Genomic DNA, 15,793 nt, shown 5'->3' on the forward strand with positions numbered 1-15,793 from the left:
GTAATGGGCAGGTGAAAATGCCCTTGTTGCTTCCCAAAGCTACTATTATCATACAAAGTCACTGATCTGTGTATCTACATGAAGCAAACATTCACAATAAAACAATGGACTGGGTAACACAGAGAGAAGCCAATACCTAGGTTTCCATGAGGTCTTTTCAAGTTACTTATTAATCAAGAAACATTGATAACGGCTTTACAACAGGAAAACCGATCAAACAAAATAACTTATCTCCTCACCATTTTCCATTTTCTTATTGTGTAAATGATGCACAAAGGCAGAGAGGAAATCTACCACAAGATCTCACACATTTCCTTTAGTGCGGCCACAAAGGTGTACAAATGTAAGTGTAAAGGTTACTTATATATAACATGTCTATATAACAATTCTTTATAAACTACACAACCATGGCATTTTTGAAAAAAAAAAATTACCTCTGGGAATGTATTGCTTATCCTTATGGAGATTTAGCTGTAGTAGGCAGATAGTGCCACCCGGTATATCAATAGCTAATAATATTCAAAAAGCTTTAAAAAGGGACATTTTCCAGCTTTCACCCCACAAAACTACCAGCACCCGAGGTATGGGATTATTTCTAGCATTCCCTCTTAAGTTAAAACTCACCCATTTAACCATTTAAAAAAACCCTCATAAGTCATATAGAAAAGAGGTCATGTTTTTCCTGAGAAAAGTCACTTTTAGAGGCTAGAGAGGGATCATTGCTTCAGACCTCCTTATCGGCACCCTACAGCACCAAGATCCATGGTTTTGGTATCATATTAAAGAGGTGAATATGCTTTTTCATAGTGAATCAAGCTTGTGTACTGTGAGCAATAGAACCCGAGGTACAGGCAGTTAAAGATCTACTTCCGACCAGGTCTTTGGGAATGTGACTGTAGATAAATAAGTCTAACTGTCCGTAGCTCACATAGCCATAAGCCTGATAAAGAGGAGATTCTCATGTTGCCAATAGCTACGGTAGAACCACGATTCTAGCTTCTATAGAGCCAGGAAGACGCATGCGATGTAACACTCTCCCATCCAGCTTCCAAATGTTTCAATCAGAGTGAATTTTCAGCTCATTTGCATATGACTTTCGAGACACTTGTTTTTAAAAACTGTAGTTTTAACATAAGTTTTAACAAAAGGTAGTGCTTGAAAAAGGGTGGGTAAAAGTTGGTGACTGGTTCCTTTTAAAACAGGACTTGAACCATGAAATCAAAGGCATCCACGTTCACATTTTAGGGTTCTGTTTTTACGTTATTTATAACAGCCAAAATAGTGATGCAGGCGATGCAATATTTGCAGATATAAATAACAAAAGCAAGAAGGAAGCTATACTTCCAGTCATTCCCTTTACTATTAACTTTCAGGTATGCTATTCTATACCATGAGCCCATAATGGAAAGCAGCATCATTGATGTGAAATGGGCCTAAAGCCTGAACTCAGCAGGTCAGTCGAGAGCGGCGATTCTGGTTCAGTCCAGTAAATCCAAAGTACACAGAGCAAGTTTGTTGGGCCAAACTTGCTCATGGGCAATGGGCTCCTCTTGGGGAGGAGAACTAATTTGGGTTCTGTGTATGCGATTTTGTTTTCCAGCACTGTAAAGTGAATTATTAACACTATGCAAAATCAATATTTTTTATGTTGTGGCTATAGCCAGATTTCTGTCTGTAGAACTTGTCAAACACATTACAGTCTGCAGGACGTATTGCAAGAGGTAGGCTGATGGCCTACAATAAGTCTAGAAAAAATAAAATAGATTAAAAATGGACAATTACCCATCCAGTATGGACTCACGACAGCAGTACAAATTGTCAAATTTCTGTTTAGTGACGGAATCATTGACGTTCATGGCAGGAACACAAAGCTTTCCAGCTTTAGACAACTGGTAAAGGCTGTGGAAAAAAATGCAGTTTTACAAGACATTCAAGAGCTAGTGATGGTCAGTGCATGGTGCAAGGGTTATGCTGGAATTACTGTATATAAAACTGCATCAGTTGCATAAAGTTCTTGTCTTTCAACATGAAAGGTTAATGGCCAGGAACCCAAAAGACCACGACTTTCTCAAGCAAAAAAATTAAAAACAAAAAGCAAACAAACCCTTATTAGTATTACTTAACCCAAAGAAAGCCCCAAAAATGTAAGGGGTTTTCGCCTTTTATTTTAATTAATCTGCCACATATTTATATTTCTTCAATTGCATGATTTTATTTTTTTGGAAATATAGCATCTGTGTGAAGATATTTCCCATAACCATAGCCATGCTGTCCTTGGATATGACCAACCCTGTACCCTGGCAGCGATGGCCATGCCTGTGCTTCAGAGTTCGTTACCACAGGACAGCTGATGGGACATGCAGTAACTCTCGGGCACTTCATTATGCAAAACTATTTGAATCTTTTCACAATCAATCCAACTGCAGTGGTCATATCCAAGACAGCTGTCCTTCATTACCAAGGCACCATATGACTACATTTCTGGGAAATTATTTTCACACAGGTAGATTTAAAAAAAACAACATCAATTGAAGACATGCATGTATATGGCAGATGAATTAAACTGAATGTCCTTAAAAGGTTATTCTCGTCTGGGCAATCACATTCAGTTTCATTAATCTGCCATATATAAACATTTCTACAATTAGATGTTGTGTGAAGATAATTTCTCATAAATGTAGTCATATGGTCCCTTAGAAACGAGATAGCTTCCTCAGATTTCTGCTGGAGTGATTGCAAAAAGACACAAAGGGTGTTTGTATATGAAATGTCTGGGAGTTACTGCATATCCTGCAGTCCTGTGGTAATGATTGCTGAATCCAGGTGGTCAGGTAGGACTCAATAGCCCATGTCTGGCCACTGCTGCCAAAATGTGAGGTGGTCGTATCCAAGGAAGCCATCTCATTTCTAAGGGACAGAATGACTACATTTATAAAAGAGATTATCTTCACACAGGAACATTTTTTTAATAACATCCAAATTGAAGAAATGTTTACATATAGCAAATGGATTAAATTAAATGTAAATGCCCAGATGGGAATACCCCTTTAAGCTAGAACTATCATTACTGTGGGTTAGCTGCAGTGGAATTGATCTATGGCTAACCTGCATCAATTTACAATCACAACATAATACATGGAATTTATTTGTAATCCTTTCCACATACTGTACAAAAAACCCTCACCAGCAACAGATTTCCATTTGGGTTTTGACTCCTAAACATGTAAACAATTGCTTGGATTCTATAAGTAAATTTCAACCTTTGCAACCAGCCTTCTGTTGCAGTTGGAATTGCTGCAGAATAGCCACTACAGGCATTCCATAGAAATCCCAGTGTCTGGCCATTAAGGCACTCATTTAGGGGTTAAAATTAATATCATTTTACACAAGGAACAAGGTCCTTAACAGAATGTATGAATAATTGATCTACAATAAAAATACAAAGTGAATACAGGCAAAATATAGGCTACATAAGAGCACATCAGGTTTCTACTTACCGATGCACACCAGTTACACTTTCCTCCACAATGCCCTTTATTTTTTTGAACATGTTTGGATATTTCTTATATATCCAGTGCGTGAGGTCTCCACCATCATCAAGAATCTGAAAAGATAAAAAAACTTGCCTTTATACTCCATGTGGTTACTACAAAAGCTAACACTCTAAATTTCACACAAAACGCAACTAAACATTTGGGATTTTTTTTTTCTTATATTTTCAAGTAAACTGTGGGTAAATCAAAATAATTAGGGGTGTGCACCAGTCTCTGGATCAGACCCCAATAATATCAAAGAAATAATAGACTTCTTCACTTTATGATGCATTAAAGATGTGTTTTTTTTTTTATTGACAAGACAGAATCAAAAATGGACGTTTCCCCACTGGGCCTTTGTCAACACACTGTGATATGTGTCCAGTGTAAGTAACGCACGGCGTATGCTGCTGCACTAGGTCTGCACCATAGGCCATACATTTAATACACTGGACACATATCACAGTGTGTTGACAAAGGCCCAGTGGGCCGAAACGTCCATTTTTGATTCTGTCTTGTCAATAAAAAAACATGTCTTTATTACATCATAAATGGTCTTATACTTCAGTTATGTTGCGCTGTCTATGAACATCCACTGATTTGACGCCGATTGTTGCTTGAACTAACATCAGATCTGGTGAAAAAAATGTTTAAAACACGCATATAAATCTGCAACAAAAACAAACCACAAAGTAGACAAATCTGCATCTAGCATGCACATAACCATTTTATGGGGGTTTTCCGCATGACAATCCACAAGATGTGCAAATCACTTAAAATATTAACTCTTTCCACACCAAGATAATATTTCCCTTGATAATTCAGCTCAATAAGGGGGATTGGACTCTCAAGGGAAGGGCTGTAAAGAATTGAGTCAATAGATACATTATCTGGCTCCATCTCTCAGCTGTCTGTGTACATCAGCTTTCTGTCCTGCACTCCACCAACTGCTTAAATTAGCAAGAATAAGTAACATTTATTCTATAATCAAGTATATTAAAAGTTTATCATCATTTGCTCTTTTGATATATGCAATTGTGTTAATTCTGCTTGCCCTAAAACGAATGTTTTTTGTCTTTAAGAAAAAAAAATAAACCCCCCATTAATGGCAAGAAGGCTAAATAGAAGGTTATTTTTGTATCAATACACATTGCACATAAAAAGGAAAAAATAATGTCCCAAATAACAACCAAGATGTGTAAATCCAAACAATGAATATAAACTGTGTACATTCATTCATGTCAGAGTCTTGGAAAGTCCCTTTTATATTTTAAAATATAAAAAAAGGGACTGTGCAATGGATACTGGTACAAAAAATGAATCTCCTTCCATAAGACAAAGCCTCTGCAGACATGGCTCATGCCTGTATAAAACAAATCAAACCACAATAGATATTATACAAGGGTGGTTCCCCACATTGTATCTAACCCAAAATGGTTAATACCCTGATGAAGGTTCAGTGGTGGAGATGGGCATGAATTTTTGCCATTGAAAATATGGGAGCTATAATTAAGAATCACTGGCATGGAAAACTATTTACTATAAACCCTCTTTTACATTATTTAATGTTGATCTAGGAAATTGTCGTCTCAAGTAGATTTCTACAGATCATGGTCTCTTTGTTTTTAGCCGATTAAGATTCCACAACACATCTTCACGTATTGTATACTTCTACTATGTCCAAAGTGTATCCAGGCAACAACTTCTACTTGGCACATCTATGCATCCTTCCGCTGCAGTGTCTTATAAGCAACTATTGTGGAGTCATCAAAATGATCAATGGTCAGCATACACGCCAACATTTATATTCAGTTTGAAGAAGATTCCTCACAAAACAGGTTGAAACATTGCAGCTCCTTACATGTCCATTCATGGTTCCTGGGAAACATTACTAAGCCAGACACGACGGCTTCTTGATGCAGCTTTTTTTAATAATAAATTTACAGCGAAAATTCCAGTCTAGAGTGGCGTAAATGTTGTAGACATTTTTATATTGCTAATTAGGGAATACAGAACCATAGCAACATTTTTGCATTACATTCATCTGTCATGTAGCTGAAGAGATTATGCACACAGACTACACAGATAGAGGTAGATGTAATAGGGTATTATACAGTAGCACCTGACATGGTATAAAAAAAAAATTATATATATATATCTGTCCTCCAATCTAGCAGTAGACTCACTCACCATGTTGGGCTGCCACCCTTCCACATTTACACATCGGTCAATGCACCACCAAAAATCATCTTCAGATTCCCCTTTCCAAGAGAACACTGGCACACCTGGAAGCGGAAAATGCACACATCATGTCTTATGTCATCGTCTTCCATCAATTACAATTCACTACTGTTAAAGTGGTTACACTACACACCCGGCTGATCGCCATTAAAAATGCCTGGCCATGCCAAAAAGTCACTGGTAAGACTGCCCCCATGACTTTTCAGCATACAAAGAGCAGATATTCAAGCTTACCACTTTCGGCCAAGGCAGCAGCCACTTCATTCAGTGTGGAGTAGATGTTGCAGGCGGCCCATCTACACTGAGCTCCTAATGCTCCCAAAGTCTCAATTAGGACCTGGAAAATACAAACAGTTGAGGCAATTGGTCTGTTGCCATCACCACTACATTCATAATGCAATACATTTACAGGAATCCTAATCTTCCTTTCAACCATCACACTCCAATAGCTCAGAACAAGAGGAGCCGGAAGACATAACAATATACAATATATTTCAAAGAAGAATAAATGATTGCTACTTGGAACGATAAAAGCAGCAAGTCAAAAATACTATTAAGCAGGAGGTTCAAGTGTCTTAAAGAGACCAGGTTTGTATTTATCTTCTAAACATTAAGACACCTGACTTCTGATAGTTTCCAGCAGATCCCCACTAAGTGTAATAGAACAGGAGACCACAGCTCCCCATAGATGCTGTGTGATGCAGACTTCCAGCATCAGCTACTGTCCTGCACTCTATAGCTTGCTATGGGACTTCCAGGACAGCTCACGGAACAAGCCCATGCCCAAAGCTGAAATACTAGCAGAATGGGGGATCCCCCTTACTCACCTTGTATTTCAATCTATAGCTTCAGACAATAAGAAAGTATAAAATTCAGCTCATCTAAATGTAAAAGTTTGATGGCATAAAGGCCATGGTTATCAGAGGATGAAAAAGATTTCTCTAAATCAAAGCCAGTTGTGAATTTACTAGATGAGAGTTTACGGTACTTTTCTCTTAAAAACCATCAATGCAATCCCCCAACTCACCGCAGTTTGTGCAGTTATGTGAGTACAACCAACAATTTTGGCTCCAGCTAAGGGTTTTTCTCCTTGTGCTCTCTTGCGCAAAGCCATCAATGCAGGCATTTCTACATGACAAAGGATAGAAAGTAACACGAACATTAAAACATACAGTGCCTAGGGCTAAATATTTCACTAAAGCTATCAGCACAAAAACACACTTTAGTTGTACATCTTTATGTCGTCCTGCAATATCCAAGCAGTAAACAAATTACACAGAATTTTGCTTCTTAATGATAGCCAATTAATAATAGATCAGTGGGGTCAAACTCTTGGCACTGTTCAGCAGTCTTAAAGTGTAACCTCAGATTCATATTGCTTTTTTTTTTTTAACAAAAATTGTCATTTCTGCCCCCTTCCCCCTGAAAACGAAAGAATGTCCATATTGTTAGAGTTCTGTTCTGAAGCAACATGTCAGAAATCCTCCTCAGCAGCAATTAAGTGGGCAGAGACTAACCTCTTCCTGTCACTGACCTGAAGCTAAGTTTCTGCCCAATGTTCTCATGCTGCTTTGTGTTCCCTAATAAAGTTAGTAGCAAATCAACAATTAAACCTACAGAGTGCCTCTAGCGGCTTTTATCACATAGAGCAGTGATGGCAAACCTTTTAGACACCGAGTGCCCAAACTACAACCAAAACCCACGTATTTTTCACAAAGTGCCAATGCGACAATTTAAGCAGTAACTTATTACTCCCGGAACTTTTAGAGGTTTAAATTGTATAGGCACCTGAGGACACCAATACAGTAGAAAGAAGGAGAAGAAGTTTGGATTATCATTGTAGCTTCCTTCTAGGGTCCTGGGCTGCCTGGGACTGCAAAAGGCCTTGAGTCCCGTCTGGCAAACCCTGCCCTGGGGTGATGGCAAGGGTGCCCATATAGAGGGCTCCGAGTGCCACAGCTGCCACCAGTGCCATAGGTTCGCCACCACTGACAGAGGAACATGGAGCTCCCTGCTTTGAAGATGGTGTCCAGCGAGAAAAGGAGTCTGACAGCTTAACACGCAGTGAAAAAGAAAGTTCTGCAGAATTACTAGACTCTGCTAGGATTGAGGGACCAACAAGGGAGTCATCTCTCACTATTCTTTGTAGGAGAGTATCCACTGGATGTATATAGCAAAGTTGAGCGTTTGGATGGCGCTGGAACGACTCCAAGAGGGTAATTTTTCGAATTCTTTAACTAGTTAAAGAATTCGAAAAATTACCCTCTTGGAGTCGTTTCAGCGCCATCCAAAACGCTCAACTTTGCTATATACATCCAGTGGATACTCACCTACAAGATTTATCCTTTATTACTCCGGAGAAAGGATTGTGTCTTGAGGGCATGGCAGCATAGGAAGCCGTGACTATACCACATGCGCATCATGTCTGCCAGCACAACTCCATCAGGTGAGCAGTTACTTTTAAACAACATCAGACTATCTAAAAAGGGTATTACACCATAGAAGCACCCCTTTTTCTCCTCTTACAATTCCAGATATTCTTTGTAGGAGACACTTTCACGCCAGCTATACAGAGATCATCACATGACCTACCCCTCCCTAGAGTGAGCAGCAGCATCTCTGCTCCAATCTGTCCAGTTTTGTGTGTGTACAAACTGCGGTCTCAGAGATAGGCTGCACAAACTGAGGAGCCAACAACTGCAGGCGACAGGATAGAAGATAAACTGCTGCACATAGGTAAGGAAAATAATAGGCAAAGATTCTCAGAGGGACACTAAGGGTTCACCCTCGTTCATTGAATGTTTATTCACCGCTGTCCAGATATAACAATCTTCTATTCACTTTTAATAGAATGAAGTTTTGGTGAAATTAATACTAGGTACAGCCACTGATGTACAGAGAAGAGTGAAGGAAAGTGGTACAATACCTAGGGTGCAGATATACAGAACCCCAACAATCTAATATTAATGCCCTATCCCTTTTACTTTTACACCTTTCCATTCATCAATCCTCTCCCGTTATACATGAAACTTAGGGGACCTATTTAACGTCTTTGCATGCTACCTTAAATGGCAGATCCTAACACGCCTTACCTTGCTCAGCGATTTCAATTTCCCGGCGGCCAAATTCAGCTTGCTTGATGTTTTTCACACAGAAGTCACTGCTGCCCTTGGAGTTCTTCTGCTGTTTGTCCCGCGGAGAGGTCTCATCATCTGAGCTGTCTGTGTAGGAAGCAGCTAGTGAAAGAGGATATAATCAGCAAAGGCAAAAACACTTTTTTGCCTTTCATGATGTCTGTTCAGAGATATCTGAACAGGATAATCTAGTTGTCCCATCTATTAGCACATTTACCCATCAATGCATGAAGAACTTAATACTTAGAGGAATGAATGTCTGCCAGTAAACCATTATTGGGCATGAGCATGTATCATGCTATGGTGACAACTATACAGTCTGGAAGGAGTCTGGAATAACATGACATATTGTAAAGTATTCATGTATTAAAAATACAATAGATGGTAGTCTGAAAAGAAGGGTGAAATAAAAGTTAAGTGACAAAGGGATGGCCAGGAGAGTTGAGCATCACGATGACCATCTCCCCAATTAAGTTATATCGGGTTGGAGACTGTACCCTGCTTTTACCTGTATCCGCTCAGCCAGTTTGCCTGGCACAATGAAGGCATACCTGACATTTTCATTTCATCTTCAAAGTGAATTTTAACCCTTGAACTCTGAAGTCTGTGGTGAGTGTTATAACATATCTTCATATCCTTCAGTTACATTTAACTGATAAAGTCCTTTCCTTTCACCTTCCTATATAAAAATAAAGCTTAAACACTATACAGATGTAGTAAACTTTAACTTAAGGGATAACACCATCTTTGATATTAAGGATATATCCACAGGATAAGATGGGTGCCAACGGAGAGACCAGACCAGAGATCTGCCAGTGCTGGGCAGAATGAAGAGGTGGTGCACAGTATCAGGTCCTAGTCACTAAAAGATTACATAGCTGATATATTACATTTATAGGGAGTCTCATCAGCAACTCTTTCTGGTTTCCCCCAAGTTCCCATAGAGAACTGTGCACACTCCCAAACACCCATCTCCCTTCTATTTGAAATGGATACATGACGGAGCGGTTTCCCCGAGCTTAGCTTCACAGGCTATTACACTGAGCAGAGCAGGTCTTCCCTCCCTTTGTACTTGCTGCTGCTGCTAGATTACTCAGGCAGAGGGATGAGGGAGAAAGCAGGGGGAGACTTGATCTGCTTATTGCAACAATCTGTTAAGTTACAGCACTGGAGTGCTGGTGTATTAGCATAATTTTAAAAGTTGATAGTAGAGTCAGATCACTGTGATGCAGTCAAAGCAGTTCTGCCAGGGTCTGTATGAGATATGGGGCCATTATAAGAGACTGTGTGAAGCAGCCTGAATATGCATGCAGAGCAGTTACTGGGTTCATAGACCCCATAATGGAGCAGTCTTAACGCTATGAGCCTAGCCAGAACACCAAGGACAATGCAGTGCCCTCACAGCTTGTAAAAGGTCTACATTAAATATTAACTGAAGCCAAGGACAAGTTTATACCCATGCAGAGCGTTCAGTTAGTGCTTATGGTCTCAGAAGTATGAAATCAAACTGGTAATAAACAGATTAAAAAAATTAACTTATAAAAGAAAGTCACTGAGCAGCAGATTGTTTGCTGAAGTTAATGGAGAGAGCAGGGATTAGACGCGGCAGAAATATTTCCCTGGAGGCCAGTCCTCAGCAGGGCTCTGTCCAGAAGCACAGCCTGACCTGCAAATCCCTGTGAGACAGGAGCCTAAAGCCCTAGAAATCTGTGCTTAATAAAAGAATGACATGGACCAAATATCTGCATGAGAATGAAGAGAGAAAAGCTAAAGTCAGGAAAGATCAACCAGCTAAAACTGGATTTTGGTCAGGAGAAAAAAAAAAAAAAAAAGTCAGGTCTTGTGACTATCATCATATTAGAAAGGATTCCAGTTGGACCCAATGGTGAGAATCTCAATTTCTGGCCAAAGGTTAAGCACGAAAAACAGATTTAATTCATGGATAATGTAAAGTCGGCTGCAAGGAGTAACTTATCTAACAGTACAGTTGTAGATCATATATGCTTTATAGTCAAAAAGGGCTACCAGGTTACCCTAATCACCCCTAGTGTGTTCATAGAAAGCAGTTTACAAAGCAAAATATGCAAAAATTACCAGCTTTTCCTGGAAACACTGTATTCATAAAGTTCCCACCTTTTACTTACTGTCCTTCATCAAGTTCTCTAGTACATTTCAAAGAGCTGGAATCTGCTACATATACAAGTCATACAGAAAGTTACTCTCTTACTTACTAATCTATCATTTTTACAGATGACAAATGTGGTTTGCTTTTAACTTACCAGAGCTGTAGCTATCAGTAGAGGACTGGGATATAGAGCGGGATAAGGAGCGGCGGCCAATCTTTGTTGGGCGTTTATTAAATTCCCTCTTCTGGTCTGCAAATTGGATCTGCTGCGATAAAAACAAAGACAAGCTGAATCTATGGAAATATTGAAAGATCATTCCTGTATTCAATTATCAAGCTTAAAAAAATGTGGCTAGATCAGGACTCTAAAATAAATAATCAAGGTTACAGAGGGTGTAACACGCAGACACCTACTATGGTACAGAAAGTTCTACACCATAATTCCTGGTAAACTCAGACAACGTTCTCTGAATCATTTGCTTTGGATTTTAAACCTTATAAAATGTGGGTACCCATAAGGTATGGTACAATTTGTGAGCATGATGTGTAAATCCATGTACAAAGACTTTTGAATCAGGTTGTGTTTATTGCCAAATTATACAACACAAACATAATAACATACAGAAGGTAAGCTCTCATACAGTTGAAGATTGATGGATAATACAATATTTGTTCGGCAAACCCAACGCCTTCTCCCTACCCCACATTTTATAAGACTTTACTTTTGCTGGAATGATTTTACAGTCAAAACCTGCTGTCAGGCTTTACAACACGCCTTTACATTTCATGGCCGTGCTCTCCCATTTATAGATGGGATATCTGGGGTAAAAAATGCCATTTGAGCTAGTCCTGAAAGGTTAATCTACTCCAGTTTCAACTCCTTGCTTTAGCAGACAGCAAAAAATATCTACATCAAGTATCAGCAACAGTAAAATGACCCCAAAAATTATTGCTAACAAAAATCACACCAACATTTCAACATCCAGACAGCATAAACAGATTATAAAATGATGCTTAATTTCCATCTTGAAGAGAGGTACAGTTACAACCTCATTACATCCACGCTGGTTAGGTTTTTTGCTATCATTTCTCTACAGTCAGGTGACAACAACCGCTTTTACCAATACGGCTTGTCGACAGCTCAGGCACCAGGACCCATTCATGGGCAGATCATCATTTGATGTGTACAGCACAGATAAAGATCAACTAAGTTGGAAAGAACAGGACCTTATGTGAACAGGACCTTAGGAGGTAAGGCCAAAGATGCATATTCAAGGTTACTGCCCAACATAGATGATCTGCATGGAAAAATATCTTTTACTCAGGGAAAAAAAAAAACATTTAACTTTAGGCCACATTTCCATGTATACATTTCACAGCCAGCAATCATCCCGAGCAAAGCCTTATTTTTCATTAGCCCCTTCAATTTAATGGATGAAATGAGTTGGAGTGTTAGGGCTTCAATAAAAGAGTATACAGAACTTTTTCACAGATAATAGATCGGATGCTGCATCCAAGCCTACACCTAACAATGAACTGCAGGAATAAATAGTTAGTGGTCAGTATATAACATCCAACAAGCCAAGTTCATGAACCAAGTTTAGGTGATAAACCTATATGCACACGATACCATAAAAATCACATTTTATAACACTGGAGCTATAAAACAAAATCTGTCCAAGCAAACATATTGCACAACGGAAGAAAAGTCTATACTGTTCCAACTACTTGGTGTAAAAGAGGAGAAGGACTATATTCTAGCTGATCTATGGAAGTATACAATTCCATACAAATTGGAAAACTGTCCACTTGAGTATCTTGTATTTCTAAAACCAGGTTTAACACGTTCTTGTACGATAACCTTCCAGGAGGTGTGAAGGTGCCCTCACCTGAGTTTTGTCATCGGCATCACCATTGACGTTGTATTTCTTTTTGTTATTCAGCATCCCAAGAGACCACCAAGAATCAGACATCTCTGTGTAAGACCTGGGCACAGTGAATTCATGTTTTATACCAAAGATCCCGGGTAGATCTGGTTTTACCCTGTCTTATCTCTTGGGGGGGAGGAAGGTCCAATTTTGTCCAAGCCAGGTTAAGGAGACATTCCAGAATTCACTAGTACATAGTTAGGTTTAATAGCCAATTACACCAAGACACATTAACCTCTCGACTCGTAACGATAGGTCTTACAAGACCTAAACAGACACTTTATGTAAGCAGTGCTCTGTGAAATTAACTTGCACGTTAGGCTAGCTTTAATGTAGCATGCCTGCAGGTAGTCAACGTGTTATACCCTGTTCTAACAACACTAGGAAACCTAATGGCACTATTGTGGTCTCAATTAAAAGTCACATTGCAAAATTAACACAGGCCAATAGCTCTTACTGAATAGGACAATACATAAAGAGCTGGTCACTTGATCTCCGAAACACACAATCCTAAAAGATCTTCAGTTACTGGTGCACGTCTATTACTTGCTCTAACACATAACATTTCTGGTGCATTATCCCATAATTATTAGGGCTAAGGATCATAGGCACTATAGTCTATGTCTTTTCATCTCTCTTAACAAATAACTGATGGCGAAGCTTGTCCACTGTCCTGAGATGCCCCTTTATTTCTATATCGCAATCACACAAGAAGATGAGGGATCTCCTAACTAAACTTATTTTCTGGTATTAATCATCAGTTCATGTATCCAGTAAACTACATCGTTCTGTTGGTGCACCCAAAGCAAATACATTCACACCTAATAAATGTCACATTCCCAACTTCCTATTCTCAACTCCTTCTTAATCCAACAGTTAGAAAATCCATTCCATCATGGAGACTTAAAAGCAGAGGTCAGAGATTTTTTAAAATTTCTGTCAGTATAAACAGGCTCACTTGTGGATGCAGAAATGACAGAACATATCAGGCTTAAAAAAAAAAAAAAAAAAAAGCCACAATGGGGCACATTTACTAAAGGTGCTAGCGGCAATTATCTGGCGAACTTTGCAAGTTCTTTTCAAAGCAAACTGCTTGCACAGGTAAGGGAACCTGTCACCAGAAGGCTGAATTTCACTGGTGACAGATCCCAATAGGATCTACACATAGCACATTCCATGACACTTTCACAACTCTGTTCCCTGGCTCCCTGCCAAGAAGTCCTTGAGTGACGCCGCTATTCAAATCACAAAGTTTGCTGGGTAATTTGGATAACACTCAGTTCAGCCCCTGCTTGTTGATTTTCAGTTTCTTCCCCTCCCACATCCTCCCTGTGACTAACCCTCCCTTTCTGACGTCCACTCACCGCACAGGAAACCTTGGCCTGCGCTGTGAGCTGTACACCTCACAGTGAGCCTTTTACATCTGTACACCTTACAGATGGTGCGCATGCGCAGTTCTGCTTGAGGGCTCGATGCTCCTAGCAGCGTTCACTGCCGAAGTCAGAAAGGGCGGGTTAGGCACAGGGAGCATGTGGAAGGGGAAGAAATTGAATATCAACAAGCAGGGTACGGACAGTGTCATGCAACACAAATTTCTGTACCGAAATGGGCGTTCTGGTGCTCAGTCGGACCGTGTGCCACATTAATCATGCAAAGTCCGACAGAATTGTGTTGCAAGCCTGCACTCTGTTGAGGCAGTGCAGGAAGCCGAAGAAATTCCAAATCGGGCACACTGTGTGCAGTTTGCACTGCTTTTTAGTAAATATGGACCAATGGTCCATGTAGCCATGTCCTTTGTAGTTGCCCTATAGGACTGATAAGATGAGGAGATCCTAGAAAGACCAACCCCATTCAAGACATAAAACAGTCCAATGTGGAAACAAACTTTCTGCAACACATTTGGACAGTGACACCTGCACTGTTACATGCGATATGGCCTCCTCCCACACACCAGCCTACAACTTCTACACTGACCCAAACTCCAGATAGATCATCATTCTATCTTTACATTTATGAGAAGCTTTATCCTCAGAATGTAGCCTTCATTCCTCCCTTATCATTGTGATCTTTTTACAGACAGAGGAAGAATACAGAAAGCCTTTCCTTTCCATATACAGAATCATTCAACTCTAGCAGTCTGAATGTCCTACCACCTCTAGGCAAACAATGGTTAAAAAGAAAGTAATTTACAAAGCATTTCTATAAGATATTCTACAAAAATCCATTCTATTTGTAGTCTTGTCAAGAATGTCCGATGTTGGAGTTGCTCCTTTACCAAGACTATATCCATCACTGCATATAAAGATGGATCACCTATCCTTAAAGTGTTTGCACATGCACAGACACAATGTCCATACAATACATACACACGTAGAAGTGGTCACAGAGAGGGGATTGTGAAAGGAGCTACAGCGGTATCAGACAAGCCTTATTATCCAGAGGTCTTTGTACTCCTGATCTTCTAGCTTTGTGTCCCACAGGAGAATGAACCCAAGGAATGGTGTCCTAGGATAAAGCTGAGAGAGAAAGCATATACCATTGCTAGGAGAATGGTTATTCTACCCAACACACCTGCGTTAGCTCCTCCGCCCTGCCAAATTCCTCCATATCTCCTGATCGGGTAACTCAAGTTACCTCTATACAAGTAGGTTATACATCTCACTTTCACAGAGATTCACATAGCAAGCATAAGGGAAGAAACTGCTGCAGTTACACTGGATGACTAGAAATACACAGAATAGCAATTAAATATGCCATAATGAGGTTTATATTCTTTTAATACTTCAAGTTGCCAGGAGACTGATCTAGTGTAGCTTTTTTAAACGGATTATT

At 39.6% G+C, this 15,793-nt stretch overlaps 1 protein-coding gene across 8 annotated transcripts in view; it reads right to left on the reverse strand.

Moving 5' to 3' along the window:
* Window positions 1–15,793, reverse strand: part of AHCYL2 (adenosylhomocysteinase like 2) — a 62,697-nt gene that overhangs the window by 10,549 nt on the left and 36,355 nt on the right. For 2 of the 8 annotated variants that reach the window (XM_072147518.1, XM_072147523.1), the window contains exons 2-8: window positions 11,188–11,299; window positions 8,867–8,995; window positions 6,802–6,902; window positions 6,009–6,111; window positions 5,724–5,818; window positions 3,498–3,604; window positions 1,783–1,899 (exon numbers count right to left, since the gene is read on the reverse strand). In XM_072147518.1, the coding sequence (XP_072003619.1) occupies window positions 1,783–1,899; window positions 3,498–3,604; window positions 5,724–5,818; window positions 6,009–6,111; window positions 6,802–6,902; window positions 8,867–8,995; window positions 11,188–11,299 (764 nt within the window). Of the gene's footprint in view, window positions 1–1,782; window positions 1,900–3,497; window positions 3,605–5,723; window positions 5,819–6,008; window positions 6,112–6,801; window positions 6,903–8,866; window positions 9,011–11,187; window positions 11,300–15,793 lie in introns of all 8 variants that reach the window. The other 6 variants (XM_072147516.1, XM_072147520.1, XM_072147517.1 and 3 more) reach the window with 3 other exon arrangements.

This window comes from Engystomops pustulosus, chromosome 4 (genome assembly GCF_040894005.1).
Source record: "Engystomops pustulosus chromosome 4, aEngPut4.maternal, whole genome shotgun sequence".
NCBI lineage: Eukaryota > Metazoa > Chordata > Amphibia > Anura > Leptodactylidae > Engystomops > Engystomops pustulosus.